We start from the raw sequence: 17,399 nt of genomic DNA, 5'->3' as shown, positions 1-17,399 counted from the left end.
TTCGAGCCCTGGTCCGGGAAGATCCCACATGCCGCGGAGCAACTAAGCCCGTGCACCACAGCTACTTAGTCTGCGCTCTAGAGCCCACGTGCCACAACTACTGAGCCTGTGTTCCACAACTACTGAAGCCCATGAGCCTAGAGCCCATGCTCCGCAACAAGAGAAGCCACCGCAATGAGAAGCCCACGCACCACAATGAAGAGTAGCCCCCGCTCGCCACAATTACAGAAAAGCCCGCGCACAGCAACGAAGACCCAACGCAGCCAAAAATAAATAAATAAATAAATAAATAAAATTTTCTGCCAAACGCAAATCTCTCCTTTCCTTATGCAAGAGCTGTTCCCCAGGGCTGATTAACTGCTATCTTAGATGTCCAACAGGTGAATTAATATTCAGCATTGACCTCTAGTCATCCTGCACCCTTGGCAGATGGCAGATTCTCTGTTGTTGCCTGTAGCCAGAAGGAAGCAGAGCCCCTAGCCTGAGACCTCATTTTGTTTTTCAAAAGAGCGCTCTCCTCCACCATCACTAGAAAACCTCAGACATTCCAGGCCTGGAACAGAGATAGTAGGCGACAAACCAAAAATAAATCTGGTCCGGTACACAACTGGGCCTGTGAAGAGAGCACCACAGACTGGATCCTCCTTGGGCTGGCAGGAGAAAGGTATGTAGGTAGGACCAAAGCTGAAATGGGAAGGGGTCAGAATGGGTTCCCCTCCCTTCAGCCAAATGCAGTCTAGCTGGTCACTCTCGAGAGGCATCTGCTCTTTTCACGGCTCCCCTACCTGGGAACGCAGAGGCTACTGGAAGCAGGGCTCCTATCGGCTACACAAGTTCCACATTTGTCTCCCTTCTGACCGACAACCGCAACAACATCAAGGATAATGATGATGAAAGCATTTATTAAACACTACTCTGTGCTGTAAGTTCTTCACAGGAATTATTTCATTTAATTTTCCCAACAATCAAATGAAGTCGGCACTGTTATCCCATTTATAGATGAGGAAATTGAGACCAGGGGAGGTTAGGTAGAGTTGCTGAAGGCCACAAAGCTAGTGAGGGACAGAGTCTGGATCTGCATCGATCTGATTTCAAACCTAATATTTTTCACCTCCACCTCCATGCTCCTTCCCCAAAGGCCAGAACTCGGACAAAGGCCTTGGAAAGCCTCCAGAGTGATGGTCTGGTCTCCAGGTCCTTGCTTCCCCTTCCTTATCCTCTGCCCACCATGCAGCAGCCTGGTTCTCATCAGGGACTCACTTTATGGCGAGTTGGTTGGAAACTCTCAAACTCTATCTCCTATCTCTGTATGACTTTGCTATTTGAGTCCATATTCCATAGCCCTAAATTTATCTTGGAGCCTAAATTTATTTTAAACTCAGCTGAGCTCAGGAGCCTCATTTCCTCCTCAGGTTTAGAATGAAGGAGGGAGGTTCTTTTTCACTGCTGCCCTGGAATGTTATTGGAGGGAGGGGGTTTAGTTGTCCCCACTCTCAGTTTAAAGACTCGGGGGAGGGTCAAGTAACAGAGAGTAGAAGAGCCAGGATTTGGTGAAACGTCACCAGTGATGTTGGTGCGCTATGGAAGCCATACTTCTCTGGACACCTCCTACCCTGTGGCATTTGGAAACAGGGCACATAACCCCTTGGATAGCTAGTCTCCTCCCTTCCCTCAACTAGTGGATTCCAGGGAGAGTGAGTTCCCAGCTCATCAAGAAGCCCAGAAGAATGCTGCCCATCAAATGCTCAGTGGCCAAGGGGCCCCCTAAGTGAATGCTGAATGGCTGGAGCCCCAGCCCACAGTGCTTTGGGGGGCAGCTGTGGGCAGAGTGGGCATTAAGCTATCTGTTGAGGCCAGGGTCATTGCCCTTTCCCCAGAACCTCATCTGGAGATGAAATACCTAAGGAGAGGAGACGCTAAGGCCCGAACAGAGGTGGGAGGTGCAGGAAGCTAAGGAGAGTTGGCAGCGGGCAGAGAAGAATCCTCTTGTATTCAGGGTCCCTGTCCTATGCCACCTGTGGGCAAGAGGTGAGATAAAACAGGATGACAGTACTTGCATTCAACATGGATGAGGAAGTCAGCCCCCAGAGGCACTCTGGGAGTGGATGAAGTCCAACCGCCTAGCTAAGAGATGTTTACTGAGTATCTGCTGTGTGCCAGACTTGTCTAGGCACTGGCGATGCCTCAGTCCTGCCCTCACAGTGTTAGCCCATCAACAGAAAAAGAAAAGACAACTTTGGACAGTGATAAGCACTAGGAAGAAAAAGGAAACAGTGCTGTGAGGGAGAGTGATTGGAAGGGGGTCTCCTTGAAAGGAGAACATGAAAGCTGAGGCCTGTTTATGAAAAAGGGCCACTGTGTGAGGAGCTGTAGGGAAGCACATTCCAGGCAGAAGGAAGAGCAAAGCCAAAGACACTTAGGTGGCAATGGGCTCCATGCATTCAAGACACGGGAAGATGACCAGTATGGCGTAAGAGAGATGAACAAGGAGGTGAAAGGAAGGAGAGAAAACTGAGGAGTTAGATGGGGCCAGATCATAAGGGTCTTGTAACCATATTTATGGGCAAGCCGCTGTGTGGAGAATGGATTGCAGGAGGCAAGACTGGCCATAAGGAGACCTGTGAGGAGGCCATTAGGTGAGTAAATGGGGGACCATATAATCTGTTACCCAAACCAGGATACCTGTGTAACTGAACAGGGGTGCCACAAACAATTAAACAGGGGCAACAGGCATAACAAGGACTTGCCACTGACAAAGCTCTAGCTGCAGTCAGTATGCCCCAGCCAGGACTGCCACAGGAAGTTCCGCAGTTTTTAGCAGTTCTGCTCTGACACACAGCTCCCAGCTCCAGGAGAAGGAATCGCTTTTCTGTTTGCCCAGGCTCTGGCCTGGCGCCCCATGCCCAAGCATTTGGTTTTTGTTTAGAGGCCACAGGCTACAGTTGCAGCACAAATGGAGCAGGAAGCCGTTTCCCCTGTGTTCTCTGGCACGGGGGCCGCCCACTCTCAGCGACAACCAACAGGACATGAATGAAAGAACAAACAGGGAGCACGTGGCCACCCCTTCTCAAGGTGGTGTGGAGAGGGTGGAAGCCAGAGAGGCATGGACAAGCCCTAAGTTCCAGAGCAGGGATTCTTAACACGGACTTGAGGAGGTCTGTGAAGCAGGCGAGAGGGTCCCAAGCTTTCATCAGATTCTCAAACCTAAAACTCCAAAAGAGATAAAGAAGCTTTGCTTTAGAGAGCAGTGGTTCTCACACTTTACTGTGCCTCAGAGTCACCTGGAGAGCTTGTTACAACAGGGATTGCTGGGTTCCTGCAGGTTCTGATTCAGTTCCGTCTGGAGTATGGACCAAGAATTTCTATTTCTGGGGACTTCCCTGGTGGTCCAGTGGTTAAGACTCTGCGCTTCCAATGCAAGGGTCATGGGTTCAATCCTTGATTGGGGAACTAGGATCCCACATGCCGTGTGGCGCAGCCAAAAAACTCGAAAAAAAAAAAAAGAATTTCTATTTCTAACAATTTCCAAGGGGATGCTAATGCTCTTGGTCCAGGGGCCACACCTTGAGAATCACTGCTTTAGAGGATACAAGAAACATGAGGGATTATGATCTTCCCTTTTCAGACAAGAGTTCTAATAGATACCACAGCCCTCTAAACCACCCCTAAGTCCCAAGGAATTTCATATTTTATTTTTGGAAGAAGCCCCTGGAGAGTGACACTCTGGACCTTCCCTTAGAGGTCAGGAAGCATCTGAGAAGTAGCATTTTAGAGGATGCAGGAAAAGTGCCTTCAGAAACGTAAAAGCCCAAGCAAAACTTTGAGCTGGAAACTACAGGGCTGGCCCTGACTGATCCAATTACTTGGCCAATTACTGGCAAATAGTGAGGTTTGGGGAATCTGGGCAGACCCAGATCCTCTCCTGGAGACTGCCTCTTGTTCCTTTTTGAGCCTATATCTGGAGCCAAATGAACCCAGATAGGAGGTCAGCCATAAGGAAGATAGGGTGTCTGCTGGGGGGTATAATCTGGGAACAAGAAAGAAATCGACAGCTCCACTAGACAGAATTGAAGAGCTCATTCACAGAGCGTTTTGATCAGGTCATTGTGGTGAGGATGGGAAGAGGCAGGAATAGTACTCAGCGCTGTACTTACTTTAAGCAAGAGCAGTGGAGAGAGGCCTGGAAGGGCCATTTGCCAGCTTTCCTCAGACCTGCTCCGAGTAAGTCATTCCCCCATGAAAGGGGCAGGGGAAATGAAAATGTGGATTCATTCATGAATCAACCTTCAGAACAGGAAATGTGGCTTTTGAGCTCTACAGAGAAATCTTCCTTTGCCGCAGGGAACACTGGCTTTGCCATCCAGCTAAATACATCCTGAGGTAAGGCACTGTCAAAGTCAGGAAGACCCTGCAAGTTACGGGAGGAGGTGGCACTAGAGTGTCTGAGACCAAGGGTCTCAGCTTGCCAGGACTCGTGACTTGAATTCTGACTGTGTGACCCTGGGCATACTACTTAATCTCTTTTTGTCTTAGTTTCCTCTTCTGTAAAATGGGGATAATAATAGTGCCTATTTCATAGGGTTGTAGTAAGATTTAATGAAATAACCTAGATAAAACACTTAGCTTGCATATTTTAAGCACTCAATATTAGCTTTAAAAAAAAAAAAGTGGGGGCGCTTGGAAAAATTTAGGATGGTGGCAGTACAGACCCACCCTTAGTGTCACTGCCAGAGACAGAAAGAGAAGGCCGAGCTAGGTCAGAGCGGCTGCCAATCTCCCTAGGAGGCTGACAAAGAAACTCCTGCTCCCCAGGGAAGGTCTGAGTTGTGAGCTGAGCATGCAAGGAGAGTCAGGATTCCTAGGATGGTGGGGTTAACTGGACAACCCTGCTGGCTGTGAGGTGGGGATATCCTGCTTTTTTAAACATTGCAACATTCAGTGAGTCTGTTTGTGACATTTTCTCACTGCCAGCCTAAGTGCCAAATGGCCTGATTTGATCAAAATGAATGAAAATCAATGTTGGTAGGAAAACTGGAACGACGTTATTGGAAACACTCCAGAGATTAGCAAAATTAAGGTAGAATCCCCATTTTCAGAGAAAAAAAGTGGCTCCTCCTCCTTAAGTTCCAGAAGCGTGGGGGATGGTGCTGAAGTGAAAGCAGTAGTGACTGTGCTGGCCCTGAGGTTACCGGGCAGCCAAACACGGAAAAAGGGATCTCTTTCCTCTGATCCTGAATGAGCAGAACCTCTTCCACAACCCAGTACCCCAAGTCAAAAAGTCCGATCCGCTTAGAAATTGTTACTGGCACTAGGAACAAAGAGAGTTCTAAAAACCATGCAAAAGAGCCCAAGTAAATGACATACCACATGGTTAAATAAAAGTTAACATCCATTGGAGGTGGGGGGTGGGAAGCAATTGCCAATTATATCACTTTAGAAAAGAAAGTGCTGAATAAAAATGACTAATAGTTCTGTTGACCATGCTGGGCCCCTTTCTTGAGAGGCTCCCATGGGCCTGTAAGCCTAGCCCTATATAGTTCAGACCCATCCCAAGTCTGGGATGTTCCCCCTGTAGCCCTGCAATAGAACTCACCTCCAGCCCTCCAAAATAACCACAGGGCATATTTAATCATAGTCCCATTTAGAATCTTTTAAAGATTAAGGCCACAGGACAGTTAGGAAGGGGCCTGGCTTCTGGCTTTTCACTCGCTTATACTTACTATAAATCGTGGCTAGAGTTTCTACCACAATGTCCTGTACTAGAGAGCCCTCCTCCGGGACAGGGACCCAGGAGTTTGTCTGATTCCACCTGGAGGAAAGAGGGGAATCTTCAGGAAGTACACACCTGTTCTCTGTGTGCCACCCGAATCAGAGGCACTGCCCAACTTAGGGAAAATTAGAGTTTCTTAGTACCTGCCCTACCTACCCAAAACCCTCAGCTTTAAGTTTTCATGCAGCAAAATGTCTGTATTATTTTTACTGGAGTTGGTGATTGTCAGATGTGGAAGCTGGTCCAAAGCTAGCTAGCTGTGGCTAGCTGTAGTCCAACAGCTAGTCTGCTGTTCTCTACAAAGGAGGGCCATTTTAGCAGGAAAAAACCAAAACAACAACAATGACAACAAAACTTTCTTGGAATTTACCCAGGGAAGCCTGAAACTGTGCTACTGTGAACTTGAGATATTTCTATGGCCATGCATCAGTTTTTAGAGTATAACTACTACCGTACACATTTAAATAACAATGAAAAAATTTTCTATAGTGTGACTTTTGCAGGAACCTTGTTCCTGCAACTGCTTGTTCCAAGCCTTCTCATATCCAGCCTAAAAGTAAGTGAAAGCATCAGAAAAGATAAAATGAGGAGAAAAAACAAATAAAACTTCCAAGTCCATTTCTAAAGGTTGAGGAAAATATCATACACCTGAAGCCACTGCTGCTTTTTGAGTCAGAGGCCAAAACTGGGATGGTTCTTTTTGGTCAGATAATCTAATCTTCTCTGAGAAGGTCCCATTAAAACTATTCTGAAGGATCACTCCTGTGCCACATTTTTATTGGTAACTTCATTCACTGTCTACCACTCCACTCACTAGAAAAGCAGTTTTGAAAGGATCTTATTTTCAAGCACAACTGCTATTTTCTGCAGAGGATTCTCTTCATCTTTTGTCATGACTCTTTTGTAACCCAAACCAACTTCAAATTTAAAACGACAGAAAACAAAAAGCCTTCTATGGAAAAGGGACATGATCTATGGGAAAAGTTTCTCTTTCTCTTCAATTGTGATGGCTCGGTTAACCGTCACACCACCAGAGAATTTTAAAAACTGACTCAAGAAGCAAGATAGGGAAGCCATTCACATAAAATCTCTAAAATTAAATGAATTTGTTTTAAAATAAAATAGAAAACAGTTTTCCAGTGTGAGACAGACCACTTAATCCTTACAGCAAATTAATGATTAGGCAAGTATACCTGCTGCTGAATCCTTAAAATGGTTTCTATGCCCCCCCGCCCCCCAAAAAATTCCAAGAGCAACCATAACCACCCCCACCAAAGGCACTGAAACAAAAGACTGATCTGTTTATATAGTCACATGAAAAATAAACATCTTTATTTTTTTGCCTACTTTATTTCATTTTTTCAAATAAAATTTAAATCTGTACAAAGTATACTGTTACAGTATATATTTTGTAAGAATCAATGCCTAAAAGAATCACAATACTTCAATAAGCAGTACAGCAGACCTCGCTAGTTTCAGCTTTGATATTGAACAAACTCAAGCCGGCTGATGCACAACACATTTGCTTGGTTTCCACATGGTGAGTTCCCAGCACTGAGATGGGAGAACATGACAGCAAGTATGGTTATATTACAGCCCGACACACTGAGCTTCTTCATGTGATAATAACTGCACATATTTAATACAGAATGCTCAAATTTACTTTTTAAATTGCATTTGCTTACTTCTTAGTTGGAAAAATTCAGCATTCTTAATGGGGTCCCCAAACAGTGCAAATTAATGATATTCTACTGTATAATTGGCACATCTCCAATAAGGATTAACTTGTAAACTCAAAGAATATTACAACTTTGTCCTAAATTTTAACTAACATACACCTGGTCCATTTAACCAAAGTCATTTTGGAAAGATATTAAAGAACAATTCTATTTCTGAAAGGATATTGTTTTGACCATTCTTTAGAGAAGATAAATTTTTAAATTGTCGTTAAAATGTTTTACTATAAAAATTTTACAAACTCGATTAGAAATTTCAAGATTATGATTCACAGCAGACAAATACAGACTGTTTATATTCCAACAGTACCTACTCTTAGACTTTCAAACAGAGCACAACCATGTCAGCTGTGTTAACTAAAATTTTGAACAGTGTACTAAATTTATAAGTGGTGCTGGGTCTAGCAAGTGTAAATACACAGTATATTTTAATGAAAAGAATTGTCTTCTTTATACTTTATTTGTTTTCCCATAAGGAAACAATGTTTACATTCTTTAATAAAGTTAATCTTACATCAGAATATAACTTAATACTGTCAGCAACAGGGACCACACACAGTAAATAAGAAGCACATTTAAAATAAGTCTGAATTCACATAGATTAACATTTGTTGGTTAATAAAATATCGACAGTATTACAATCTTACAATATTTACAGTAAGAAAAATCTAGAGTAATATATACCTTTCACAGCAGGATTCCTTTTTTTAATTATTATTTCTTCCAGTTTGGGATTGTGTATACACGAAAAGCTCAAATAAAGCAACTCTGCAATATAATCTTAAAATAATGGCTACTGGGGGAAATTCTATCACAACCATTGAAAATAATGGTGACTTTTCACGGAGTCTGTGGCATCTGAGAACCTAGTTAATTAACCAAAGACTTGCTCAAACTAGCCTCAGTTACCCAGATTAAAGCTGCAGAACTCCGGCCTTCCCTGACTGCTAAAAACCCAACAGATGTTCTCAACATGCTATAAGAAAAGAGGGAAAATAGGTTTCAGTTCACACCTCATGGCTGGAAGCCTCCGGCTAGTGCACATTCCCCAACTTATGCTAAGAAGAGGGCCAACTTCCTCCCTAAAACACCACAAGAGTTTACCCTCCAACTACAGGGCACTGTGACACCAAGCTCACTCATTCCTCAACTTTCCAGCATTAGGATAAGGCATGAACTTGGCCCATATAATACACACCAGCATCTTAGAGACTTGGGGTCGGGGCAAAGAAATATACTAGTGCAGTTTGCACTGAGATCAACAGGGAAAATGGGAAGCGATGCATGTTTCCAATTAGAATAGCAAGAAGACCCACATCCCTAAACTGGAATTTGGCCAGGGCATCAGAGTTAGCACCCCCTCTCTGAGTACCACAAGCAATTAGGATGTGTGCTCTGGGCCTCCTCCAAGAGAGAGCATCTACAGTAAGTAACACCATGTGGGACATTAGTTCAGTGATGACTCCCAAGAAAGCAGATACAAGTCTTAAATCCGGGGCTGTCCACAGCACCTGAGGTCACTCATCAGAGCTGTGACCTGTCCCAACCCTGCTTACTTTAAGAGATCTGATGGGCACAGAGCACTCAGGGATACAGCTGCTGGCTACTTTGGACTCTAGATCTCACAGGTAATCAACAGGTATCTGGGATTGCATTAGCAGACTGTACCACAGCTCCTTAAACAGACACTGTCAGGTATGAAATCATGTCAAGCATGAATCTTCACTGTCAGGTCAGAAATCAAAGTGGGAGTCTTCCCACATCAGCCAAGGTTATTTTGTCAAAACCTTAGAGGAGTTGAACAGTTTTTTATGTTGCAAGTGATTAGTTTACTTATTTCAGTCAAGCTGGATTAGCAAACCAGACTGATTTATTTAGTTAGCTTTGTTTTTTTGATTCTTACGTATGTGTTAACCCAAAGCTGTTCTATTTGGGCTAAATACACTGACAGAGAAAATTCAAACAACAAAAGTTTTCAGCAAACTTCTGTGGCATTTTCTTTTTGGAAGTCAATGCAAGATCTAAAGGTATTTCTACCCAACAAAGTCTGTTTAAGTGTTTAATGTTATTTCCTTTTTGGTCCTATATAGAATGCTATGACTTCTATATAGGTCTGAATGCTGCTCCATGTAGATGCTTTCTGTATATCTAAAAATATATACTTTTCAGTAGTTCAATACATGGTTAATCTTCCCACAGAGGAAGATTTTTGTAATCACATGTTGCAAAGTAGAAAAACATCTCCTTTCTAAGAAAGGAAATACGTATACTTTCCTATTGTACACTTTTGAATAAGCCCAAAGGCATGCACCAAAAAATCATTATTAAAACTAATACATGCACTAAAATGGTATACAGTTAGACTTAAATAAGGTGCTGCTTTCTCAATTTTCAAATTTGAAGAAGATATTTTGTCGGTTGTTGACTCAAAGATCTCCCCCGCCCCCACCCCACTCCATGGCATCAAGAGAGAAAAATAAAAAGTAAGCATAAACCTTTAAACTATTCTTTACATGGGGGAAAGGACAGATATATCAACTATCCTATTTATAAACTGGATTACCAGTTTTAAATAAAACCAATATTTACTGGTAAAAATTGTCAAAGCTAATACATCCAAACAAATGTTACTAGTAAAGAATGTTCTACATAGAGAATAATTTACTTTGGTTTTATGCACCTTCTCAAAAATGATACCGGTGTCCCATACGTCACCAAACTGATGTGTTCCAGCAAAGTTGTAAGGCAAATCTTTTTCTTCCCTAGTGACGTCTTGTTTCCCAATACACAAAACTAAAATCTTTTGGTGAGAAAGGGGTTAAGATAATGGCTAACCCCTTGGCATCCTGAGCATTGTGGTTTATCAAACTCTACCCTGCTAGAAGCTGTCAGGCACCCTGACCCCTGCCTTGAACCAGGAGTGGCTCCCATGTCTAGAGATGCCCTGACTCCTTAAAAATAGCTCTCAGAACTTTGCTTCTTTTTTCCTTCTATCTGGATGTTATAATGTCTAACAAAGCTGGTTGGAATGTCACATTTTGCTAGTAGGGGCCATCATCTAACGATAATTCCAATCTGAAATGTTTTATGCCAGTACTTAGTTCTTAATTTTATCAATTAATTGCATTAAAATTTTCTCTACAGAGTTTACTTAGAGATCCTTAACTTGGGTTTCAGAAGATGTGTGATGCCCCTGAGGTTGTATGCAAAATTATCTGTATATGTTGTATTTTCTTTCTGGGGAGAGGGTCCATCACTTTCGTCAGATTATCAAAGGTATTTGTGACCCCCAAAAGGGGTTAGAGGGACTTAGAGGGATACCCGTAATTCATTTTATAACAGGATTGGGAAATGGGGGCAGAAAACTAAAAATGCCCTCAAAAAAGGGGGGGGGGCCAAATTGTTGATCTTTTCCCTTTATTCACATTTGGGAAATAAGTGCTTCAAACTAGGAAAAATAATTAAGCTGATTAAATTCCATTTAAAAATAATCAAAGCCACTTTCTAAAATTTTTTCATTATCCATATATGGTAAATTTAGTCTCCAAGAAAAGGTTTGGAGACTGAATTTTTCTCTTTTCCCAAAGGAAGTTCATAGATATAATGCTGATCATCATCCACATTTAACCCAAGACAACATAAAACCTAAGACAACTCTAATGATGTAAGCCTTTATGATTTTGAATAAAGGATTATCTAGAGTCAAATACACATTTGTCAACCTTCATTTCCCAAAATTGGTCCATATTTAGATAACTACCGGGCACAATTCCACTAGATAAACCTAAAATCTGAACAACGGAAGTTTAACTTTCTACCTCAATTAAAAACAAAGCCACAAGTTTCCACAATAGAGTCCAGCCACAAACATTCACACTATGTCACAGAGAAGTTTCTCATTTCAAATACATCACTGAATTTTCAGCAGAATTTGCAAACTTAAGATCCAGAATGAATAGCAAAACATGCTGAGACGAGCATGTCAAGAATTAAAACACCAGCCCCGCCGCACCACCCGCCCCCACCCCCCCATCCAGAAACACACTCAGGCATTCCAAAAATAAACCAGATCTGAAGAGAGGCCTCTCACTTGTTGGTTTTAAGTATGAAGTGCCTAAAAGGCTATGGGAAAGGGAATATAAAATGAAGTAATTAAATAACTTACAAAATATAATTTTAGCCAAAACACATTTCTGTTCTATTGACAAAACCGTCATTTTTTTTTTTTTTTTTTGCAATTCCGAACACTAACTGTGTCGCGCAATCTCGCTAAGACAAAAAATATGTTCACAGGTACACTTTTTGTTCTCCTATTCTTTCTAGAGCACATCTTGAGGTTATAATAATGCCTCTAGTTAAAATAAAGTCTCTTACCCCCGTCACCCTCCCCTCCTCAAAAAGTGAGTCAACCTTGAATTCCAAAAAGGAATATTCATTTAATATAATTATTTCGATACCAGTTATATCACATAGACCATGAGGAAACTCCATGAGTATTATGGAAAACTACATGAAAGAGGGAGCTGCCACTTGCCACCCACTTCACTTCCAGCTTTTAAAGCCAATACCCAGCTAGACTCAAATCTCATTGACTTCAGTGAAAACAAATCAACACTCCAAAATCAGGCCATTTCAGGCTGGAAACTGGATCTTAAAGACACCACTTCATGTGTGTGTATATATATATGTATACATATATATATATATATACATATATTATTTTTTTTCTATCCTAAGCTTTCACTTTGTCTATTCAAATAGTCTAATAAAACTCACAGTTACAAAGGATTTTATTGGCAAATAAAGGCCCATATTAAAAATTTTATCAAAACAAATTTTTGTTCTACATAGCTAACACTAAGAAATATTTTCTTGGACTTATAAAGAATATTTAATTGCATATAAGTTTTGCTTTGGGAGGGATATTGAAAACATAATTCTGTAAGAAATTAGAAAAGACTAGAAACAAAAGTGAAAGTGACTAGTCTTAACTTTCAAAAAATCAAGTGCAAAGATAAATAGTGCAAATAATGAAAACTAGAAATTTTATAGGCAACTTTACAGTCTTTCCTGCTTTTGCACTTTTACATATTGACAACTTTATAAACCCTAACAACTGTATGCAGCATGGAAATGGGCTATCATTTATCTCCATTGACTAGACTCAAGGAAGCCTTTCAAAGACTTGTCTCACAGTCATTTAAATCACTGGTTCTTGACACAGGTTTGGGAATTCACTTCTTTTTAAACAATTTCTAAGGGAGGGGTTATTTAAGAAGGCTCTACACTGACTTAAGTTATAGTATGTAACTACAATAATTTAAAATCTGACACACAATACTATGTGAAAACCATACTAAGTGCCAACTCTACAAAATAAGTTAAAATAAAAATAATTCTTCTATTATTAATGTATTTGACATTTGTAAAAAAACCCCACTACATTCCAAATACAAAATCAGAACCTCTTTTTTTTAGTTATCTTTAAAGAGGTTTTATCACTAACGTATACAGATTTGGGTATAATGAAACTTGAAAGTAATCTGTCAAAATCACTGAGAATAAGTCCATACTAAACTAGAAAACAGAGTTAATCCAAATATACTTGAATTATATAACTTTAAAAACAAGTATGATAGCAACTCTTTATCTTAAATAATTTAAAATGCTCCTGGGATACTGGGAACAGAAATCTAAACAGAATCACTTCACCCTACAAAGGACGCAAGAACTTCCAAGATGTACTAAACTATATTATTAACATTTGCCACCAACGAACTCTTGAGAATTCTACAATTTTAAAGTAACATAGAAAGTGGGAGAACAAACAGGGGTGGGAGGGGTGTATGTTGTTCTAATTTCAGAAATATAGTATTATTGAGGATCTCATAAGGTCTACAATGTTAAATGGTTGCTAGGATTGTAAATATAAAAGAAATAGAAAGGATACCCAAAATTGCAATTCAGTGTTTTTACCCGGTTTATTGTCCTCTTCTAGAAATTCATGTGGAACAAAGGCTCAAGGTTCTATAAATGCAAGGCATAATATGGATCTTTGTGGACTATAAAATCAAATAATTTGATCTAAAGAACATTTTGAAAAGCAAAGGTAAACTACATTGTAACATGAGCCCAGGAGAATGTAAGATACATATTTCTGATAGTTTAAAAATGGTAACGGTGAAAAAGTTTGGAACTTTCTTATTTCTTCCCCTCAAAATAAGTCTCCAGCAGCAACTTGCCTTGACCAGAAAAGTTGCCATTCCACAATTGTGCTATTTAATTTGTCCAGAAAAGCAAACATCCTATACCTGAAAACAGATTTGTATATTGCATCGTCACTGTAACATCTAGTTACAGACCAATAGCTTTCCCATAACCAACAAGGGACCCATTTTCTGATTTTACTGAAACTTCCTTAGTGAATATCAACTTCATTGTCCTTAGCAAACAAACTCTCATTTAAGACTCCATCTCAGTGTCTTTTCCTACCTCCAGTAAAAATTTCTCCCACTTTACCTTGAAACCATTCCCTTGTATACCTCTCACACTCCACTCATAAACACATTAAACAGCTCTCCCCTTTCTGCTCTCCAATTTCCAAACCAGTAAGTCTCAGCTTCCAGGAACTTACCCAAAATACACATACTTCTTACTTTCTTAAATTCACAAATTTCTTAACAATTTCGATGCTCTTCAAACTGCCAACTTAAGACTATGGGGAAAACAGCAGTCAGAAAAAACTGCCCAATTACCTCATAATACAGAAATCTTTCTGGGATCAGTTAGCTATGTTCTTTTCTAAGGCAGGAGTCAGCAATTTCTTTACTTCCTTCCTAAGGAGGTAAACTGGAGTGCCACTGGTAGGCCTATGGCAAGGAGAAGGATAAAGGAGACAAAAACAAGGAAAAAGGAGGATGGGAAAAAGAAAATTCCAGTGTTTATGGTAGGGAGGTAGGTCAAATGTCACCAACAACTACCTGCACTGGAAACTGCCCACCCACTCTAGCTCAAAGGGAGTTTGGCCCATTCCCCAACATATGTCTATTAATTCATCAGTGGATGGCCATCACTGAGCTGGTCAATGTGAATACATAAGTCACCTGTCCCATAAATTTGACTGCCACTTCATAATAAGAACATCTTAAGTCCTCCTAGGATCCTTCTGCGTTAATCCAGTTTAGAGCAAAACACATGCTAACAAGAGTATTTCCACGTTTCTCAAAATTCTAGAATATAAAGGTTTGGTCCTTGAACTTGGAGGCTTCTAGACTTATTAAAGTGCATCCTAAATCAAGAAAATTAGACTCTTTAGCTTAAATTTTTTCCAGGAAATACTACAAAAATTTAATTAATAAGCAAATTACTAATAATCACCAAAACAAAGTATGTATTCATGAAAATGCAAAAATCTTATAATTCCAAAATGAGTAAAATATTTCTGGTCCATAAGAAGTAACCTTATTTTACACAGAGGCTCACCACCATGTTTATACCTATCAAACAAGACAATTTTCCACAAAAGCAAAGCACATCAGGAAAAAAAAAAAGAAAGGGAGGAAGGAAGGGAGGGAGGGAGGGAGGGAAGGAGGAAGGTAGGGAGGAAGGAAATGCCAAACACAATATGGGGACAAAATAAAAATAAATGAATAGCTATGAAATTCTTTTCAAGAAAAATGTTTCTAGCAAGTGACGTTTGCCATACTCAACTTTCCTAAAGGCATATATGAATGAATAGCTATGAAATTCTTTTCAAGAAAAATGTTTCTAACAAGTGACGTTTGCCATACTCAACTTTGCTAAAGGCATATGTTGCCTAGGACCATTCAACATCAAAACTTGGTAGTCAGTTTAGCAGCTGAAAGATGACAAACTGTTGGCTTGAAACCAATCATGTATTTCACTTTTCACCTGGTTGTCTTGCATTATGAAATTCTATCTGACTCATGCTAATGCTAGTTTAGATGATCTTCATTTAGCCCATAATAATGAAATTTCTGCTCAAAAAGAGTCTATCAAATGGCCTAGGCCTTAAATTCGGGTTTTGTTTTAGGATCAAATAACTCTTCAAATATTAAAATCAGCTTTTCTTAAAAATTTATTGCAAATTCTTCATAGTAATTAATGTTGCTGAGTGAAAACAGTAATTTTAATAGAAGTGAACGCTTAAGCTTTACATAATTTCACTATGAATGGCCTAAATTTGGTTAATTTTCAATGAAAATAAACAAATATTATATGATTTAAAAGTGGATAAACTTCAACAGACAACTTTGCACAAATAACTTTAGTGAATTTATTCACTTAAGGAATTCTAATAAATTCTCTTTCCTATTCATTCCACTCTCATGGGGAAGTGTGTATATATATATATATATATATATATATATATATATATATATATCATTAAGATATTCAGATTTAGGGATCATCAACTATAAATGTTATACTCAGAGTTATCACCAATTTTTCCAAACCTAAGTTGCTAAAGATTCTCGTTTTAGCATCCTTTTACATAGAAAGCTGGATCTCATTCTGATACTGAAAATGAAAAAAGTCATCAGATTTGGTATCTCATTTTTTATGGGGGGAAAAAAATCTTAAAAGTATGTTCACATGTATAACAAAACAAATCGTGGAGCTATGAAAGCCACCAGAACAACAATTTCAGAAATCCCCGTTCTGAAATCATATGGAAATGTGTGTATGTGTAACATGAAAAAAATGAATGGGAATATTGAAGAGAGGGTGAACCATGTGTGGGAGATAAAAATAATCATGCCCATGGTGGGGTCAACCATGGCTGGCAGATAATCCAAAATATCATAAAAGAAAAATGTGTTAGTTTAGAAAGTTTCAACATTGCCAAATGCAAAATGTTAAAGCACAGAAAAAATGAATGAGACAACCCCCACAAACATCATTTCATAAGGAAAAAAAGTAGAAAAAAGTGACCTATACATCTTTTTCAATATACCAAATCTTAACTGACTTAAAGATTATATAAAGTACTTGGGCCATGGTACCCACCCAGATTCTCATTATCAACAGACTTATCTTTTCCCCTCCCTTCCACCCAAATTTAGTTGTTTTCCTGCAGAAAAAGCACAGCATTCCTATATTAATAAGTATAAGAAATGAAAACAGTGAGTACAACTGATATAGATCCATTGACTTTTATTACAAATGTACTTGATCACTTGGCTTCAAAAAGTTTTTAAAATCAATACCCTATTTTCTGTATGCCAGTACAAAGCAAACTGTTTTACAAATTAAATACCTAAAAATTTGACAAAAATATTAAAATTTGATGAAAAACAATTATAAAAATCCTTAATCTCTCTCTTCAAAAAAGGAGGCAGTCTTCCCAGTCCTATTGTACAATATTAATAATATTCACCATTTTTAGAATAGGTAGCTAAATTATATTCTTCTGTTAGCATACAAAACTCTTAGACTAATAGATTTTATTTGTATATGCTCCAGTTAAGTTTGTGAATGCCATCTGATTGCAATATAATCAACTATCTTTGAGTCCTAATTTACACTTATTTAATAATTTGCATAGTTTAAAAGGGATAAAGGTTATTCTATAACTAATTATCATAGGCTATTACAGTGCTATTTTTCAAGGCAACAAGTATTTGCTCCCAAATGAAATTATCTTCTTTAGGCAGGGGTTAAAATTACTAGCAGCTTTCTCCATTACCTGAAAAATCAAACTGGAATAGTTATCCATCTCTAGATGTGAAGACCTAAAAAACACATTGATACATTTTTCACTTTGAGTCAAATTTCAACCCCTGAATGGGACAACTAGAAAGTGAGACTTTCAAGGTTTTTTATTTCCCTGTTGGTTTTGGTTTCTACTCTCCATGGCTTTTGAGAAGCTG

The 17,399-nt window shown here is 39.4% G+C and overlaps 1 protein-coding gene across 1 annotated transcript; it reads right to left on the bottom strand.

Moving 5' to 3' along the window:
- Positions 1 to 3,851: 3,851 nt before the first annotated feature.
- On the bottom strand, positions 3,852 to 11,530 carry IGIP (IgA inducing protein). Its single transcript, XM_082378729.1, has one exon. The coding sequence runs from the start codon at positions 7,405 to 7,407 to the stop codon at positions 7,246 to 7,248; it is 162 nt and encodes a 53-aa protein (XP_082234855.1). The 5' UTR covers positions 7,408 to 11,530; the 3' UTR covers positions 3,852 to 7,245.
- Between the last annotated feature and the right edge of the window lie 5,869 nt (positions 11,531 to 17,399).

This window comes from Balaenoptera borealis (genome assembly GCF_965194805.1).
Source record: "Balaenoptera borealis genome assembly, chromosome: 2".
In the NCBI taxonomy this organism is placed as follows: domain Eukaryota; kingdom Metazoa; phylum Chordata; class Mammalia; order Artiodactyla; family Balaenopteridae; genus Balaenoptera; species Balaenoptera borealis.
Note: the sequence above shows the minus strand (reverse complement) of the source record. Positions and strands in the feature narration are given on the sequence as shown.

What these genes read in the sequence shown, in the direction of transcription:
- IGIP (XM_082378729.1), bottom strand. Translation starts at nt 7,407, where the DNA reads ATGTGCAGTTATTATCACATGAAGAAGCTCAGTGTGTCGGGCTGTAAT.